The sequence below is a fragment of the Aphis gossypii genome, chromosome 3, assembly GCF_020184175.1.
Source record: "Aphis gossypii isolate Hap1 chromosome 3, ASM2018417v2, whole genome shotgun sequence".
Taxonomy (NCBI): Eukaryota; Metazoa; Arthropoda; class Insecta; order Hemiptera; family Aphididae; genus Aphis; species Aphis gossypii.
This window is the reverse complement of record NC_065532.1, coordinates 47,557,125-47,578,469: the sequence shown is the minus strand read 5'-3', so window position 1 is coordinate 47,578,469 and position 21,345 is coordinate 47,557,125. Positions and strand designations below refer to the sequence as shown.

At 26.4% G+C, this 21,345-nt stretch overlaps 1 protein-coding gene across 4 annotated transcripts in view; it reads right to left on the bottom strand.

The window, feature by feature from the left end:
* The window catches only part of LOC114120886 (BAI1-associated protein 3), a 149,923-nt gene that overhangs the window by 27,687 nt on the left and 100,891 nt on the right, over window positions 1-21,345 (bottom strand). For 3 of the 4 annotated variants that reach the window (XM_050204854.1, XM_050204856.1, XM_050204855.1), the window contains exons 5-7: window positions 20,405-20,569; window positions 18,670-18,736; window positions 13,270-13,401 (exon numbers count right to left, since the gene is read on the bottom strand). In XM_050204854.1, coding sequence (XP_050060811.1) covers window positions 13,270-13,401; window positions 18,670-18,736; window positions 20,405-20,569 — 364 coding nt within the window. The remainder of the gene's footprint in view (window positions 1-13,269; window positions 13,402-18,669; window positions 18,737-20,404; window positions 20,570-21,345) is intronic. The other variant, XM_027982969.2, reaches the window with a different exon arrangement.

The following is a 21,345-nucleotide window of genomic DNA, read 5'->3' as shown; positions in this document are numbered from 1 at the left end:
TATAAGATGAAGTAATATGCGTGAGTATGATGACGAGAGTGCGTGCTCGCGTGTATGTGTGTGTACTTTATAGCGTAAACGGAGTTTTTAAGTATTCCAGGAATGTGTAAGTATAATAATATATATTATATACGTTTAGAGAAATAAAAAAATACCACGAGCGCGTGTATTCTCTGAGGATCGTTTAAACTGTAGCATATAAAGTGTCATCAACTTAAATTGGGAGAATCGTAAAATCATTTAAAATAAATAGCAATAATACGTATTTTTAAAATTAAAAAAAAATGATTTTATAAAAAATATAACGTGTATAATATATGTATTAATTAATTAATTTTTTTTCAAAATATTTTGTCTAATGTTTTCCTATATATAGGTACCTAGAAAACAAGTTTCATCGTATAAAAACGAATAAACGATATATTATTATAGGATGACTCCGAATTTTTTAAAATACTTTTGAGTGCCTCGAGTAAAATAAAAGGTTAGAAATCTCTAACCGGGTCTAAAACAGTAATGTTAATAGATTATTGACCGAATAACACGAACGTAATATGTAGTATAGTGTATTATAAATAATTATATTTATAGTTTCGATGTTTCGACGTCCGTAATTAATGGTCAAACAAACAATTTACCGTAGTGTTTAATATGTGTATTATACGCACACTTTAAAACTTAATAGTTAATATTATTCTGGTGGTCACGGATTGTCGATGAGCTTAACCAGCCTTAATCGTCCTAGACTGTAGAGAAAATAAGAAAGCAAACAATGGTACAGTGTCAATAATTTATATCCGTTTCATGTAAACATTGGATTTTTCTTGCTGGTAAACATTGAATACATGTTGTAATAGTAATAAATTAATACTACGAAAATATTTAAAGTTAAGCTACTACTCGGAGACTAAGCGATTGACTTTTTCGTACTTACACTATACAATATAATTATTATGATTTCGATTATAATATTATATTATTATTTGAGTTTTACGTTGGATGTTATTTTAGTACTATTATTTCTAAAACGTTCATAAATTTACTAAATACTATTTTAAAATAGTTTAAAAGGTTTTCCAGGTAGTGAAGCTTTTCCACGGGGTTTTCTTTGTTTTTAATTATTGTTCTTTTTTTTTTAAATAAAAAAGAACTTCGCAGAATACAATTTAATTCTTTTTGCTGTTAAATATTTAATAAATAAATAAAAAAAAACTGATTTATATTTGTAAATACTTTATTGCAACGAATAAACTACGGCACAATAAATTAGACTGTAAATCTTGAAGGCGTTTAGTAATTAAATATTTTTATTAAAAATTTACCTAGTTTTGTGATTCATTAAAATCTATTTTATTTGTTTTGTTATTAGCTACAAAGTTTTTATGCGTACAGACTTAATTTATCACTACCGTTTGTGACCACACGATGTTAAAAATACGAGCAAAAGTGACTGCAGATTATTGAAGATTGTTTCGTATAAATACATTTCTAACATACCGAAATGGCCTTTGAGCAATATCATCACGAGTTAATGAATATATTTGAATGATATTTAAAACGAAAAAATATAAAAAAGAATAATAAATAAAATATGGTATAGAACTGATAGACTTGTGGGTATCACCTTAAGACCTTGGTATTTGGGATAACCACGGAGGCGTATTATGGTAGTATTCCGTGTGAGCATATCGGAATGAACATCGATTACGGTTAGGGAGTACCTCTTAATGCTGGATAAATCCATTTATCCCGACCTATCCACCGTGTTGATGAATTTGTTTTTCGAGACAGTGTATTGTATACACTACAATGCCAGTATTAGTGTGTGTGTGTTCATTGTCCGTTTAACGGCGCGAATTTTCTCGTTGCGTGCACAAATAATCTACTTGGTACCCATAGGCCATAATAGCTGTACATAATATAGATACAGAGAAATTTATCATTACGTTTACCCCTCTTTCCCCATTTGGGCTTTTATGATGAATTTATAATTTTTTGAATTTTCGAGTATGATTATATTCAATTTAATTGAGTTTAGCCCAAGTACCTACCATATTATGAAAAAACATATATTTAATACTTTCATTAAAAAAGTAAATATTTAAAAATATTGTAGTCTTTAAGTATGCTTAAAATTTCTAAAGAATTTGAATAAGTGCATTGTTTAAGGTTAAAGCTGATGAACATGCTTTTTGAATTATAACCCTTTAATGGAATATACTGAATGCATATGTGATAACGAGTAATTTTATAATCCAATAAACGAAAACAAAGAAATGGGTATAAAAAGTGGTTGTGATATCTGCATATTATTCTATACCCATCCGAATAATACGATGCTGTATTATTGTAATTATTAAGTCTAGGTTTATATAATAATGCAAATATTATGTACTACTAAATTTTAAAATAGAATACTTTTGAGATAATTCCGTATATTATTTTTATTTTAAATTTAAAAGGATTTTTCAAACTTTTATACTGTTTTAATGTACTACCTATACAATTTTCAAGAGAACACATTTTGTAACACGTGCCTATAATATACAGTTATGAACATGTATTTAACATGCTCGAATGGAATATTAAAAATATTACTGCACTGCTTATTATTCACTAAAGCCGCTAATAAGGAGATCAGATCTTATATTTCCGTACAATAGAATTACGGATAAATAATTTAAACGAATGATAATTAATACATATTTACTGTGGTGTAAAATATTTTCATCCAATTATGGAATTTGATTTTGTTTTTTTTTGTATTTAAAATGTTAGCTATCTAGTCACAGAGTTGCCTTCGATAAAGTTCAGTTATATGACAATGTTTTCACGATAATAATAACGGTACATATTATTATTGTGGAACTTTTATATCATATTATTATACGTGTATGGATGGAAATATTTGAACGTGATTTTTAAACTATACTCGTTTCACTGATTCGAGATTTATATTATTGATAATAAACTGATTCACGAGGTACGCCGAATCTTTCGCTTTTTCATAAAATGTACCGTCATTACATTATGGTAGGTATCTCCTATTATACAGCAAAAATGTCCCTTTGTTGTTTATTTATGTTATTTTTGGGATACCCTATCCCGTGAATGAATAACAAATAAACTGTGTTCGATTTCACGTGGAAAATATCGGGAAATATTCAGTATTTGGATAATATATGGGCAATTATATCGGTGGCACGGCGGCGTTGGAATCGGATGCATGGGTCGGTGCGGAGAGGTAACGCAACGAAATCGGTATATTATTATAGTAATACAATATTGCAACAGCATCGATCAAGCTCTAACAAAAATTCTCATTTCAATTTGTAATTCGTCCCGGGGTGGAGAGGGTAAACATTTATCAACTATCGTCATCAATATTGTTTCGTCGTTTTCGTAATCGCATGACATGTAATTATATAGTGTTGTAATGTGAAGTTCCCCGGGGTTTACAGCAACGATAACAACAACGCGTTGTTGTTGAATGATTGTATTAACTATGACCAAGTTAATATAAACGAACACGACGAGGAATGATATATGATGACAAATTATTAGTCGTTTGATTTATTTCTTTACAAATGATATCAATCGAAAGCGCATATTTAAATGTAATGATAAAAATTCAATTTAAAGCTCATTTGAATGTGTATATTATTACAGAGTGATGTTATTATTATTATTTTTTTTTAAATCTTTATGTCGTAATAAAACGTCAGCTGCTATATTAATTGGCAGATTAAATGGTCGTGAAGACGTTTTAAACGTTTTTTGGCGCCATATTTTCGAAACGTTATTGTTCGTAAATATAATATATTATGTTTAATAATTTATTACCGTTATAACGCAAGTTTATTTTATTACTACTTAGTAAATTACTGAAACTCCTACTACTATCTTTTTTATGTATCTAATTGTTTAGTAAACTTTAAGTATAAAATGTTGATAATTATTATGATTGGAATCTCTAGTTTAAGTTAATTAAGTATAAAACATTTATTAATAAGTTATGAATACTATGCAAACTATAAAAAAATGTCAATGAATAAAATATTTATTAAAAAAAAATTTCATTTTGAGAATTGTTTAGTAATAGTAGTACTATATAATATATATATATATATATATATATTCAAATGATTCAAATAAAAATATTAAAATGGTTCAAGGTATACAAAAAATAAATATAAAACGTTTTATTTTAAACTATCATTTAAATTAAATTAAATTATTGAATTGCGTAGAAATAATTTATATTTTTCGTATTAAATAGAATATCATGTTATGATGCGTAAGAAAGTTTCAAATAACATATTATTATTATTATTATACTTTGTTTTGAGACATTAATTACGTAGTTGGTTTCTAGTTTATTATATTTATCTGCCTATACATTATAATCGTTTGTATTTGAAGTTTGTTGACGGTTTAATAATCTTAACCATTATTTGAACGCATGGTATGTTTACACACACTCACACACACACACACACAACACACACACACATACACACACACACACATACATAGATAAGTACGTGTACCGTACAACGGCGGGAGCGTCGAAACTTTTGTAAAATGTCGAGGGTTGTCGCAACTTTTCGAAATATTAATCCGCCAACGTTACCAAGACGCGAATTGTTCGGTGCAGCGGTATTTGCATCAAAATGTTCGCGCAACTCTGTCATAAGTATATCCGGGCCTATTTATCGCGTATATTATATTCTATAGAATACTCGATTATTATTATCATTTTTATTTTTTTGCCCGTTTGAAACGTAATCCGACGCGAGCCGGATCGCAACATCTCGACCACTTTCCCGACAGCAGCTGTTCCCGAGTCGCTTTTTCACCGAGTCATGCAAACCGAAAAAAAAGCATTGGAAACCGGCCGCCGAACGATGTCCACCGCCTTTCTGTGGGGCCAAATCCGAGCACTCAAAAGATTAACGTACTGCTACACGAGCTTTGTCCGCGACATAACGATCGACGATAAACTGTGTACATGTACACGTTTCTTCTTCTTCATTTTTTTTTTTTTTTTATCATTGCGTCAACCGTTTTTACGAATTTTTCCCTAAAATGTGACAGATTGCCAGGAAACATATTTTTTTAAAAGGTCGCATTTGCACAGATTTTAATAATTTTATCTGGAATTTGAAAAACAGCTTATGCATAAAAAAAATTATTAAAGATTGTTAACAATACAAAAACTAATTAGTACACCATCATTAAACAAAAAAAAAAAAAACTAAATTATTTATTTATTTTTTAATAATACAGATTACATAATTACACAGACATCCGGAGTATATGATTTAAAAAAAAAATTCTAGTTAATTAATTAGAATACACGATTATTTAGATTTGTTTTACTTTGTTAGATACAAATATAACATGATAATAAATAAAACTTAAATTTGGTTAAATTGAAATTAACATAATAATAATATTTTGTGGGCAAACCTCTACAGAAATTTAGCTATCGATTATTGTTTTTTTTAATTTTTTTTTTTTACGAGACATCAAATTGTATAGGATTGGATAACAGAAATGAAATAATTATAATTTTATAATTTAGCTGCAACATAATATTACACACCAAAAATCTACAAAACTGTACCGGAAAATATAAAAACATTTTTACGTGAATTGTTCAAATTATGAAAATTGTTCACAATGTACGTACCTACTATAATTATTATATGCGCATATACGTCGAAAAAATGCAAACAGATATTGCGTGAGGTCTGTGTAATGTAAAATATATGTGTACAATAATATATTGACCATCATCGCTCCTGGTAACGTTGGCACAAAAATCCCAAACATCCGATTGGAATTTATAGTTGGTTAACATTGTTCTGGAATTAATATTTTGGAGTAACAAACAGCGTAATCAACAATGGCCGCAAAGGTATTTATTATTTATATTAAATATAGTACTATTATTTTTATTCTACTTGAAGTCGTCAAATGAAAATCCCGCAGCTCAGCCAGGAATGTAACATTTTTCGTTTTATCCCATCTAATTGCAGAAATATTTTATTAATGCGATTTATTACAAAACATGAAGACCGCAGTGATGGCCGATGGTAGAACCAAATAACAGAAATAACAAACTTAAGAAATACAGTAATAATAGGTACAAAGGTACAATAATCGGCGAAAATAAGTTACTATATTGCGTTTTCATATTAAAATACCAATGAATTAGTTATTTGACTTGGGGCGTGACGTCAGTCGTTAAGGTTGGCGATACGGTTTTATTATGTCGTTTCTAATTCTTTGGTTAGGTTCAGCTATAAATAGAGTTAATCGAATCAATTTTTAATATCGGTTTTATTTTTAAATTAATTATAATTGAATACTGACGGACAGTGGGTATTAACAATTTAGGGATTCATTTTTAATTTAATAAACTGATCTACAGTTTGTTATTTAATTAGGCTATACGTAAGTACGGTGCAGTTTCAATAGTGAACAGTGAACACATATTCAATAAATTATTGTAGTTGATATAAATATTTACAAAAAAAAAAAAATATATATATATTTAAATAATTTTGTTATGTCATGCTCGGATACATAATATATTAAAATATAATGTATCAAATTACCAATATTTAATATTTTAAAACATTCAAAAACTTAAAAATATAAACGCAAACTAATTATAAATCAATATTAAAAATAAAGAAAATAAACATAAATACGCTGCAAAATACATAATAAGTTGAAGGTTACAGGAGTTTTTGTGTCTAAAGGATTAGAAAAAAAATATGTTACATAATATATTGTCCGAACGAATGCTGAAATGTATATTTTATTTAGCTGGATACTGTTTATTTATTGAATAATAATGTGTGTAGGTGTTCCAAGGTCTATCGGAAATCTGTCATATTATTATTTAGGGCTAGCCAGGCTTATCGTACGTTTACCACAAGAACCCTTTCCCGTCCTCCCACATAATATAATGTGGACATTTTGTCATCAACGATTGCAACCTCCTGTAAATGTTATATTTTCTATGTCATGTAAAACCATAAGATTGATGATGTTTCCATAGATATAATATTACTTGAAAGGAAATAATAATGATAATACTAATACAGCGAAGGCAACTGGGTGCCAGAAATAATGATTTGAAAAATAAATAATAAAATGAATAAGAAATATGGTTGTTTTTATAATGACGAGAGAATATGAAAAATAGAAACAGCGGAAGAAGACAATATTGTGTTATTCAACAATGTTCATCTAAAGCTAATAATTAGTGGGAGTATGTAGCATGGTGGTTATTTTAATTAAATTCAAAAAATAAAATTGTACTAATTTTCTTTGAAACTCGCTCTGTTTGGAAAATACACAATTTCTAACTTCTTATATTTCCCTTATTATTATACCTTTATGGTTGTTAAGTTATTTTAACTTATGAATTTTAAGATCATACGTGTAGAGTGGAGCACTACAATATGTTTCACAGAGTACTTTTCATAATTTAATTCTTCCTTAAATTTTAAAATATGCTCATTGATTAAAAACTATAAATTTGATATTCGATGTTTTCGCAAATATTTGTGGACACATACTGCTACAGAAATATATAAATTATTAAAAAAATCACACAACTGTTAAAGCAGTATTATTTGCAATGATCTCGTATGAAAGAAGATATTTTACTGTCCCGTTAAAATTGAGTATCTATATTTATTACTAATATATTTAATAATAAATTTTTTTATCTATTTTTTTAAGCTTTAGTGTTTAAATATTGAAAAGTATTTTTTATCTAAAACAAGAAATTGAGATATTATGAATATATAATGATTTTAGTGAATTATTCAGCTACAAATTATAAGATTTAAAACTAATTTTGGTACACATGAAGGCGATAAAATAAGGGAAATATAAAATATTCAATAAAAAAAAGATATTATGTTAAAAACGGTTGTCTACCGTTGAAATATAAATTGTATAATATAATAGATATTTTTAGAGAAACCTATACTGTGAAAGATTTGAAATTAATATATTTTAACAAAACCATACATGATAAATTTAATATTATGACGATCACGATCCCACTAACTAATAAATGTAATATATAACACAATTAAATAATTATTTTAGATTTTATGTTGGTAATTTGTAAATGCATTATAATTATTTATCAATAATAAAAGAAAGAATGTAATTTTAAAAAAATATTATAAAAGACGAAATTAATATAATTGTTTATAAAACTTATACCATGAATCAAATTACTGAATAAAATAAATGCATTTTAATATTTTTATTTTGAAAAATAAAATATCGTTTCACGAATAAAAACATAACTTTTATTTTTAGGAACACTAAAACATCATAATTCAATTTTTGTTTTAAAAGTATGTAGAGGAGTAAGAAAAAAATAACGTCGTTTTTTAATCGGATTATAAATAAATATTATTTGCAATGAAATTAATATTCAAGTTGATTGCATTGAATTTGTACTAATTTGAAGACTAACTTAAAGTTAACTTCTCCTATACTGTCTGTGATGTCGTGTACGTTCAATTTTTTTGAAATTAATCACCATCAAAAAATAAAAATAAAACTCATTTATCATCAAAAAAACAAGTTAATAACCAGTCAGTTTTTCGAGCGCCTGACGTTTAAATTGATGTCGGCGGGGAGTATATAGTGGAAAAAATTACGGTAAAAATCCCTATCCACACGCACGTCAAAACAAAGTATTAAACTCCTGTTCATCTATATAGGTACATATACATATATATATATATATATATATATATATATATATATATATATATATATATATATATATATGTGTGTATTAAGGTATTTTTTTTTAAGAGCCAGTGCTACAAAGCGAGGTTTTTATATGTTAATGATCATAATAGAAGTATAGAAAGAGACGCAAAAATATAATAATACATATATAGCATATACGTATAGCTTCTACGCATGATACAAAAAGAAGAAGAATAAAATATACAAACAAATTTTCGTCAAGTAAAATTAATAAGAGGTAGAAATGTAGCAATAAAATAAAATAGAATAGTAATGAAAAAATTCACAAAAACAAGTGTAAAGAAGTAAATCTGAAGAAAAAACTCTTAATTTTAATTATCGTTGAATATAGGTATACATATAGTAGAAAGTGCTGTAAAAGTAGTGAAACAAATAACAACAACAATGACGATTAAGAAGAAATGATACAATGACAAATAACAATATGTGTAAAAAAAAGAGAGAGAAAGAAATAGAAAATATAAAATTATAGGTAGAGAAGTTGCAACAGTCCACAACATTACACCACGGGATGCATTTTTTATTTTGCTTACCTCCGTCCGAAACCGCTCTTCTTCCTTACAAAAACTATATGTAACAGGTGGTAATAATATGATAAAATATATTTCATTTGTATGCAATATACGCTCTGTGGGTTAGTCATCGTAATGTATTACATTTTATAAAATTCCAATATCATTTATAACAATATTACATGTATCGTGTTAAAAAAAAAAAGGTACTAGGACGCTTGGTTACCATATCGCAATGGCAAATGGGAAAGAATTATTCCCGAATAATATTATTATTTCAATGGCTATTGGCAAGTGGCAACTATTTACCAATAATTTGTTAGCCAGCGAGCGATGGTGACTCTTTCGGGCAATTTAATCCGACCATTACAACGAATGTATTTCGATACTGTATAATATTATATGGGCCCCAAATGAGATTGTTGTTGGTTTGCGGTGAGTATTTTTTTTTTTAGTTCTTATCCTTGTGCACGTTAAATTGTGAGCTTGCGAATCAATACTTTGGGAGAACCAATGTGTCCATGAACATGTTATAAGCTCGCTCGTATACATACGAATACGACGACACTCCTGTGAAAACACTGTGGTGGCGAGAAAATAACACACACGGGTGTTTGATAGTTTTTCGAACAATGTCCGGACATTCCCGGAAAGTTTACATTCAATTTGGCTTGCACAACAGAAGAGAATCCTATATGTGAACGAAACGCGGCGAAGAGGACTGCCAGTGCACAATGTACATACACGAAGAAATCATCGTAATACACTCGCTCGCGAGTGTCTATTGTGTATTCTGAGAAAGTTTTCTAACTTCTGATTTTATATGTAAACGATTTTTTTTCACAACAAACGATCAAAAAGTACGATAAGTATACAACTCAAAACTCGTGGTCTGGACCCGAACTACGAATAATATATAATGTATACCGAGAGAATATGCGTAACTCGTGAGTCGTGACGCTCAATATTGTCTTCGTTTGTGTATAATAATATATTATTATATAATCTATTGTGTCGGAGTGGGTTTTTTTTTGTTTTGACAATAAGAAGACAAAATGAAATATTTACCATCGTGTTATTGTGTACGGCAAAAAAAAAATATCTATCAGTGGACATGTCTGAATTATGACATGAGGGAAAAAGAGGAAACTACTTAATATTGTATTTCTTTATACGGAAAATCCTACCCCCTCCCTCGTAGCTTTGCATTAATAATAATTAACTTCTTGAAGTATTTTTAGTAAAAATATTAATTTTTCATTTTATTGAATCATAATTTGATACCTAATAAATTTTAGTATTATTTAAATAAAATTATAATCATGAAAAATAAAGCTCAACTTCAAAATGTATAGGAATGACATTCATACAAAAATATAATGAATATTTAATATGAAAAATGTGGCTAAGAAACGGATTAATATATACGACTCAACTACACCTAATATGCGATTAATATAATAATATAAATCATAACATTATATAACAGCGACCACTGAAAGTATACTATGTATGTATTTTTGTATATTATTTGTATTATTGTGACTAAAATGAAATTATAAATTATTTAATTTGTAAAAAATGTATACCATTATAACCGAATATAAAATGTATAATGTGCAATATGCATATTGCGAATCGGTAATAATACTCAGTTTGTGTGTACGTTTTTTAAATAAAAAAATACTGTTTTGTTTCATTTTGTAATCAATTAATTGTATTATTACTTTTTTTTTTTTGGCTTGCTTGACGATAAATAACCGAAATTTGACAGTTGTGAGCGCCGACAATAATATTATTCTACTGTCGTCCGTCCTACCTCGTGTAGATGTATTGAACATTTTTATTCTACGATTGTTTTTATTATTTTTATTATTTTTTCCTCTATCCGCCGGGGATTTAATCAGTCGAAATTTGTTTCGAAGCTAGCGGTGTCGGAGTGCTCGTTAACCGCACAATTCTATTGAAAACCCATTAACATCGATGTATAATCTACGGCCGCTCGAAATCATTCATTAAGCACCGATGGCGGTGGCTCCGCTGATTTGTGGCGAATCGTAAATAATTGCTCGTTCTATCTCTTTCGTTCTCTAGGCTATAGACCCTTTCATCTCAGTCCCCCATTTTCTCAACTCCGAAAAAATAAAATTTTTAGATTTGTTGGTTCTACTCATGTATATACTATATAGTATTATTAGGTATCTCAATATATTGTTACCGTCATTCTACAAATTATTTAATTTTGCTAACAGTCACCTTTCCTCTAGTTAAAGAATAATTAAAATTTAAAATTTTTAATTTAATACTAAGGTAAAAATATGATGTTTTATATTATCTTATAATTTAAACATTCCAATTTTTTACCAATCCGCAAATAAATATGAAAATTTAATATTTAAGATTTATATAGAAAATCGCATTGCTATATTACAGCTGGAATCGTTTGAAAGTTTAATAAAAATGTATCTTCAATACTGTATTTACATTATATTTTATTCCCATTCAATAAAAATTTTAATTTATATCAATTTTTATAAGTGTTGTAAGACCGATGAGTGAATTAAAATATAATACATTTAATAATAATGAATAGAGGTATATATGAAAAGCTTTATTGAAGATTATATTGTATTTGTAATATAATGATTATGATTGAAATATTATGTAAGATTTTTTTAATCATTTAAACCGTGGAATTATAAGGATACAATTTAATTTAATATTTATTTTCAGATAAATTTATAACAGCCAACATTTTTTAGTTGTATATATTTTCAAGTCGGTGAAAATAAATCTTTAGTCTAATATAATAATTTCAAAATACTGATACTAGGAATAACATCATAAACTCTGAAACTAGTTAAAAATCAAAATCCCCCGAGGATAAAATCCAATCGATAAAGCGGTGTCAACTGAAATAATATGTCCATACCAGAAAAAAAAAACTAAATAATAATAAATTATTAAAATAAGTTAATGGAAAAAAAATAAACTGATAAGATATTTTAAATTTTATTTTTTAATTACAATTTTTTTCAAGAAAGTTTAATTATTAAGTTAATGTAAAATCTAGTAAATCTAGTTAATACTAGATAATATCCTCTTATTGATCACTATTTGCTAAGTTATATTCATATTCTAAAATATTTTTATTTCGAAAAATCTAAAATATATTTTATTAAATTGTTTCTATACATTTTTGTAAATTAGTAAAATCGATTGGCGGGGTTCAACTAAAATGCATAAATAGAACCCTTGGGATGATCCACATGTTCAGAATTTAAAAAATATTACCCGTTTCATAAATATATATATTACGTATATACCTATACACTGTACCTACATTTGGTATTATACTCCCAGTGCGCTTGGTACATAGACATTTTTATCCATAATTGAACTGCATTTTTCTTTTGTTCGTTTTAAAGTTCATTAAAATAATTCCCATGTTTACGTATAATTTGTATACATACTACAAGCGATACTATGCTACCTGTGTATAGACATCATGATACTCAAGACAATATTTATAGATAAGCTTGAATTTTCCATTAAGTCTCATAAAATCTAATACCTAAATCAACAAATATGCGTTTTCCTATAAAACGTCTTTAAACTTTATTCGAGTTTACGGTTTATTTTATATCGACAAATAAAATCGAAAAATCGTAGTAACAAAGAGACAACGACGGATATTCAAAATTATGAGCGATGTATGCACGACGACGCTAAACTCATGATCAGTTCACATTGGTTCATTATTGTGTGGGAAAGGGTAGAGGGTTATATATTGGACTTAAAATTGTATAGTTATGAAAGGCGAGTGACGATGAGTAAAAGACCTGACCATAAGGTCGTTTTCGAGATTTTTAGTTATATGACACAGAGCGGTGGCGGACGGTGGTGTGCGTAACGTTGAAAAATCGTACGTCACCGATAATGCCAGCCATGAGAGCGACCGGCGATAGTACGGTGGAACATTCTTCAGCCGACCCTTCGGCCAGCCTGGTGGCGGTTTCATCTGTTCTCCTCATCAGTCCAAGTAGACAATACGGATCGCTATAACCTGACGACAACAACCAACGGGTCAACCAAACTATCCCAAATCATATTATAATATTATCGTACAAGGTGCAGGTAGCAATGTATGTCATTTGGTTGTGTACGCATATTATATTACAGGTAATATTATTACAATAGACGTTATCTTTCTCCGCCAATGAGGAATTAAAAATGGAATTTCACAATAATACTATAATACATTACTATGTACCTAAGTGGATAGTAAAATATGTATTAATAGTATATTTCTGATGCGCATGATTGGGTTTAAAGTGTGATAATTTATATAACAATATAAGTAATATATTTTTTTTTATCTTTCTCTCTCAATTCTTATTTCTTTACCTCTTTATGTTTATATTTATTTATCTCTTTCGCTCTTCTCCAACTATACCGATCGAATAATGGAAAAACAAATAGTTTTTTGCATTGGACCGGAACGGATGTCTCGTGGAATGTTTAAAACACACAATCCAAAAGCGACTAAAATATATGTATTATGTTTATATATATATTATATCATATTATATGTGTATATCGATCGACTAACCGACCGACCATCCAATAACAGTAGAATTTTTGGGTAAAAAACAGTCTCATTTGATTTGTTAGAATGTTGGTATGTTAAGCATTTACTCAACAAATATCTGTATTCAAGCATTATATATATATATATACATTTATGATTTGTTTTTTTTTAATTACCTCATTATTATTAAAAAAAAAAAAATGTTAAGCTAAAAGTTGAAATTTGTGATATTAAATTAACTTAACATTAAGAGTTTACACCGTGACATAAAATAATAAGTATAATAAAAACTACAACATTAAAACTTAAAAATTTAATAGATAAATTAGTGTAAATTTTATAATGAGTTAAAATGGTTTAATAAGAAAGTCAAATGCTTTAATAAAGATGATATTAAAACGGGATGATATATAAATTAATAGGTAATATAAATCAAATTTTTGAGTTCTCAATATAGCCAGATTTTTTTATAGTAAACATAAGATATTATGTAGATAAGTACAATAGAATATTGTATATTTAATATTAATTTTGTATATTATAGATTGATATAACTATACTTCCACATATTATCTATTTTATGAACATGCATTTTCATAATTTCTTAATTTAAAAAAACTTAGAAAGGAATTTATTTCTCGTTTAAATTAATATGAAATTTTAAATTATATTGAATTTTAAATATTCATTTTAACATGTATAATTATGAAGTATTTCATTAAGACTAATAATAAATAAAATACATATTTTTTTTATAGAAATAAATATAGTTTAAAATATTTTAAATACTAGTCATCCAGGTTTGTAAAAAGATATGGATAAAGTATCTATAAATAATAAAGAATAATGACGCTGAACAATATTTCAATAAATAATTGGCTTTTTGACAGTTATCGTTTTATCGATAAATTCACGGGCCTTTATAAATTGAGTTATAATATAATATATCAATTGTTTATATTTATGTAATTTTTTTTTGAAAAATATGAAAATGTTTGTTTACATTAAGTGTTTTCTAAAAATCATGCTATGACATAAACACTATCAATACATTTATTTAAATCATTAATACAACATATCACAATTTGTTTATTTTAAACTGTGTTATAATGTATTTACTGTTAAAGGATTCGTTAAGGGGTAATCAATTATAATTATATAATGTGACTGAAATTATAATAATACGTTATTTTAATGAAACAAAGATTTTCAGATTGTTGAACAATCTTGAAATAATTATAGAATATTGTTCAACTAATGCCAATAATAATTGATTATGAGCAGTTTTCATCGTCATCGTAAACCGTAAACGTCAACACAAACTTGACGGCGAAACGCGTTTAGCGTGTTCTATCAACCTATGCTGAAGTCCTTCCACGCTACTGCCGTGACATTGGGGTCAATCAATCACGCTTGAGTGGAACGGCTAAGTACGTTACATCGTAAATATTAAAGTAGCTAAAAACTGTATAAATGAAATTCCTGGCAAATGAGATCATCAGTTTACTGGAATGGTGAGGGAGGAATGGTAATATCTTTTGACGTGTATTATACAAGATTGTATTAGAATGTGTAGTGAAAAGAATTACAGTTTATTGGAATATCAATCAATTTTTAATTCACGAATGTCTTTACCTATGTGGCTATGTACACACAAATATTATAAAAAAAACATCACGTGTAAACAATATAAAACAATATTTTTGTAGGCAAATTTATCAAAAAAAATATTTTCTAGTTTTATTGTTAGCTTATAACTTTTTATGTTGATAAATTTTCTTTTTAACAATATTTGCTTCATTAAAGTTTTTAAAGTAATGCATTTTCTTAAATTATAAATAGTTTTAAGTATGTTACATTTTGAGATTGAGAACACAATTTACGATAATTTCAAATAATTATTTAAGTAAATAACATATTTTCTAATAGCAAAATGATTTTCTGTAAAACGAATTTATAAAGATGTTTTCTTGTAGAATTGTATTACAAAATAGGCCCTTCATATAGATTTAACTCATAAAGATTTAAGATAAAGTGTTATTATAATTTGATGAACCAATTTAATCAGGTAAGAACTCGATCTGGAATTTTGTTACTATTGGGATTATACTGAAATTGGGATAGTGTCCATTAATCACACGCTTCGAAAAATGCAGGAAATTACATTTTTTACAATATTCAATTTCATGACTTTTATTTCAATAAATTAAATAAAAGTTGGCCTTTGATCGAACTCTTTTATCACTGTTTGTACCTACTATTTTTTACTGTGTTAATTTTTCTCATTATATTTCATTTTTTTATATATATAAACGAATTGACTTTGGAGAAACTTTTTGTAACTTTCATTCATACCAAGTGTGTGTAGTGAAATTTTAATCAACAAATCGGAAACATTGATTTCCGAGTTATTTTGTAAGACGGCTTGTCATTTTAAAAGTAAATATTTCAGAATACAATTCATAAGAAAAATATGTATTATAATAATCTTTAAAATGTTGTGATTTGTTAAAAAAAAAAAATACATAGAATTACATTAAATTTATATAAAATATAGGATCAGATAAGAGTGACAAAATAATAACCTAACTTATAAATCTTATAGTTCAGTTCATATAAAATAAATATATAGTCTTTTAAACTATAGTTATGATTACGGGTTCAAACTTCAAACAAACGAGATTCTGAGCGAAGTCTTAGTGTTAGTCTTTATTTCTAAGGATATTTTATAATTTATTTGTATTACTTTAAATATTTATGATTATTATTTTTTAATTATAAATGCGATATTTCGATTTTTTTTTTTTAAATATCGCATAGTATAATATTATTATTATTATCTATCCCATTAAGTCAATACTAATATTCAGAGTGTAACAAATGTGAAATTTGGTTCATGGTAGAATATGTTTAAAATTAAACTAACTAATTTTATAATAATATTATGACTATGATGTTTAGAAAATAATGATATATGCAATAGAAGTTTCTAAGTCTATATATGGTTAATATTTTTTGATTAACAAGAAATCAAATTAAACTCGTTTTATGAAAATAGTATTTTCCGTAAAAATGAAACTTAAAATTTTTATTAAAATGAAAAAATTCGTAAATGTTAAGTATTTTTAACCCAAACAAATAAAGTTAACAAATTGTAATGCATAATAATATGCATAATATTTTACCTCAAGTGTTAAGTACATTTTTGTTATTTTATAACTATTTTTTTATAGTTTTTTAATTTTTTTTTAACTGAATTGTAATAAGAAAAACTACCTTATAAGTTAAGATTAAAGCATTTTTACTACTGTGAAACGTGAAGTCAGAAAAAAACACAAAAAAAGATTATTATAAAACCAATATATTCATCGCTCTGCTCAAAATCTAAAAACTTGACAGGATAAAGATAACTGATAGGTATTGATTAACCACCTCTTTTCACTCACATCGGCATAGAATTTTTGCATAGTACAATTATTATACGTTTGAATAAAATTGATTAAGTATCGTATTAGATAAAACAATTATTCAAATTGATGTAATTGTTTATAAAATAGTTTTTAGAATAGTAATGTTGTACGTAATATAATTAATCGATAAGACCAAGTAAAACACTAAAATATATTTTCATGGATGTTAATGTCACGATGCAGAAAAATATGATCAAAATATATAGGAATTAACTTCTTCTGTAATACTTTTATATTTAATTATATGTTAGCTCAACTAAGAGCTAAATTATAGTATCCTAGAAAACCCTTCCTTTGAAAGTTTCATAACAACTTAAGTCCATAATGAGATTAGAATGAAGAATATTATATATAGTATCATTTAAAACATGACCTAATTTTAAGTCTTATTTTTGTGGTTTATCAGGTGCAGTTAATTTTTAAACACAAACGAGAAAGGTTTGTCCAATTTATCTTTTAAATATTTCATAATATTTATATAAAATAGATACTGCAATGCAATGTTAAAAAGATTTTTGGAGTTTAGATACTCGGGCATAAATTCGTATTATAACATTAATAAATCTCGTATACGCTTATGTAATGTAAACTTAAGAGTGAATATAAAATGAGTTGAACGTTGTTAAAGACAAATTTTAACAAAACATTTTTGATCTAGGTATACAAGAGGATCCGTTTCAAGTGTTTCAACATCATTTTTGTAAAAAAAAAAAGTGAAAATATTTTTTTTTAGGCAAAAAAAATAATACATAAATTACTTTAATATAGAGTAGATATTTTATCTTTGACAGTAGATGATCAAAGAGAAGCACATTTAAAATAATGATTGTCTATTTTTATAATTTAACATTTTTAATAAAAAAATTATTGAACGAGTATCATTCTAAAATTATGTTTAAAAAGCATTTAGGTTTTTTTTTTTTTAAATTCAATTTGACTGAGAAAATAATATTTTCATGTTGTATTTGAGTAAAACAGAAAGATGTACCGATATTGTCTAACCAAGCGTCGTTTCACGTATGATAATGTTATGAGAAAAAAGGTATTTCAAGATAAATTTGGAACAATAATTATTATAATGTATTTTTAATATCGATTTGCTGTTGTTTGTAATTGCATTCCACAATATTGACATACTGTAATAGGCATAAGGAGTACATCAAACACATATGCATTATGCGTGTATACTATGCCATTAACACGCTTCCGGAATTTAGTCATGAAAAGTGAACACTATTTTATGATAAGTATAAGGTTTTAATTGCGTACTTACCGTTAGCATCTTTTGCCTCCAGGCCTTCAGCTTCGACCACCGTTACATGGAGCACCACTATGGGAGGCTAAAGAACAAAAAAAAAATAATATTGTTAAAGAAAAAAAAAATAAATACTGTCATTACAATACACAATATCTTTTGTACATTTTCTACGTAATAATGACGACAAAAAGGGTTTATGATGGTGGTAATACATAACAAGTCGATAACGAGATGTTTTGGGTTCTATACTACACAACATATTATTGTATAATAGGGAAAACGGGGACATTTGAAGATTCGTGTCTCGGAGTTCAAATTCCCTCATTAAACTTTAACAAAATATATCGGACTTTTACAATAAAATTCTTGAGACCTCGTATCGGACGTATTATGTTCGGACAATGCGAAAAAGTGTAAAATTTATCTGATTTAAAGTATAATATTAACATATATTATAATAAAACTTTTGATAAAAAAAAATACAAAATACAAAATTATAATATTTTATTCTCCGTTTTTGATTTAGTAATAATATAATAATTAAGTACTATGTAATTAGGTTTAATACCAAAATATAGTTGTATTAAAATTAAATTTATATGATATGCCTATTAAATTATATTATAAGAATACCCACAAATTATTATTTTTATTGTTGACATTAATATGTATGTTTTATTTTTAGTTTTGAGATGCTAAAACTTAAAAATATAATTTTGGGCGGATTGATGAAGTGTATGTTTATGTCTTTAGATTATTGAAGTACATCAAATTAGTTTATGATGAGTTCAAAGATGTATAGTAATTTAATAACAATTAATGTCTGGTTGTCTGAACTGAAAATCGTTACTTCCTAAAATTGAGTTTCTCTTATAAACCTTTAGCCAATTGATTTAGAGTAAAAACATGAGTAGACCTAACAAAGATTTAGTACAGTATAATGGTAAGTACATATTATAATATAGGGATGACTACAAAATTATCAAATAATATTTCAGGTAGTTTCAGTTTAAAGGTGATTCAATCTAACAGGATTTGAATGTAAGATTTACATAGTTACAGATACATAAAACGTGTTCTATTAAATGGTTTGTTTTATGGTACTATAGTTTAGCACAAAGCCTAGAATATGCCATAAATTTTATTTTTACACCCATTAAAGCAAAAACATAACTTTCCAAAGTTTGAAATAATGAATTTTTATAATGTAATTTATGTGATAATGTCAAATTCACTATTTTATTTTAGTATGGAATAAATATTTATCTAATAGTACAGTTTAAGATTTTTGGAAAACAACAAGTATTAATTATTACACTTTTAAACGATACATAAGATTAAACAAAATAACTATTTAATTTAAGGATAAGATAATTATTTTACATAAATTATATAATACAAAATAATGAATTTCTATACACAATAAAAAAACTGACATCACATATTACTTATAAACGTCTAAAACTAAATCATAAAATAAAAGCTTTTAAGCACTATAAGCATTGTTTGAAAAATTTAGAATTCATTCAAAGCACGTACATTTAGGAATTTAGTACCCATTTAACACTCCAATTAAAATGACTCGTTTTCAGAGGTTTTTTTTTTGTCGAAGATTTCGTTAATGATAGTAAGGTTTAGGTTGCAGAGTAACTACTTCAAATGAAAATTAATGTTTTCAACGAGAAAATGATCGTAAAATTATACCATTCAAATATAATGATAAAATAATGCAAAAAGAAACAAAAATTACTTTTTCCTCGTGCACGATGGCCATGTAACGTCTGTGCTGTTCGGGTGTGACATCGAATGCTTTTTGTGCGTAAACATATAGTTGATCTCGATGTGCACTCAGTTCTGTATCAGCGCCAACTTTGTACTTTATAGTATATAAAACATCCATGTATAAGTTTTCCATCTAGAATTAAATATCAAGTAATGGGTAGTTAGTTTAATTGCAATTGTATTTATGTGTAATATTTTGGCAATCAAAAGTAATATACCATAGTACGTATAATATAATATTTTATGTTTACAATAATTAAGAAATTGATTTAATAGGTACACAATAAGAGTATAGACATTTTTTTCATATATATTATAGAAAAATGAAAATAAAAATGATTTAAAATGTGTAGTTCAAATAATATGTTAAGAAATTATTTTTATGTAACTTACCAAATAAATTTGATTTTGCGTTATAATTATAATTTTTTTTAATAAATAGTTATAATTTTACTTTAAAACTCTTACATTTTACCGAAAAAAACAATGTTTTTAAATATGGAATAGACATAGTAAAATAATTCGATTGGTCTATTTTATTTCTAATTCATATTTTATCTACTACTAGATAATTAAAATCATGTAGCAGTATTATCTATCTAAACATTTTATTTCAATAATTATTTAAGCTTTAATTTATTTTTAATAAGTAATAACCTTAAAGTAGGTACTAGTGTTTAATTTATACTTTCGAGGTACCTACTAGTGAATTTAAAATATTTTTATTTATACCACTAAACTAACTGAGTTTACATTAAATGTAAATTTTGCTTTAATTTGAAACTATTTAAAAAAAAAAAAAAAAAAACCAACCTAAATATTATATTAAACATTTAAACTAAAACTTTCGGCTTATTATTTTCTGTTAAATGTCAGTCTTTGAGTTCATCTAAATGTGTTGCTTTTATT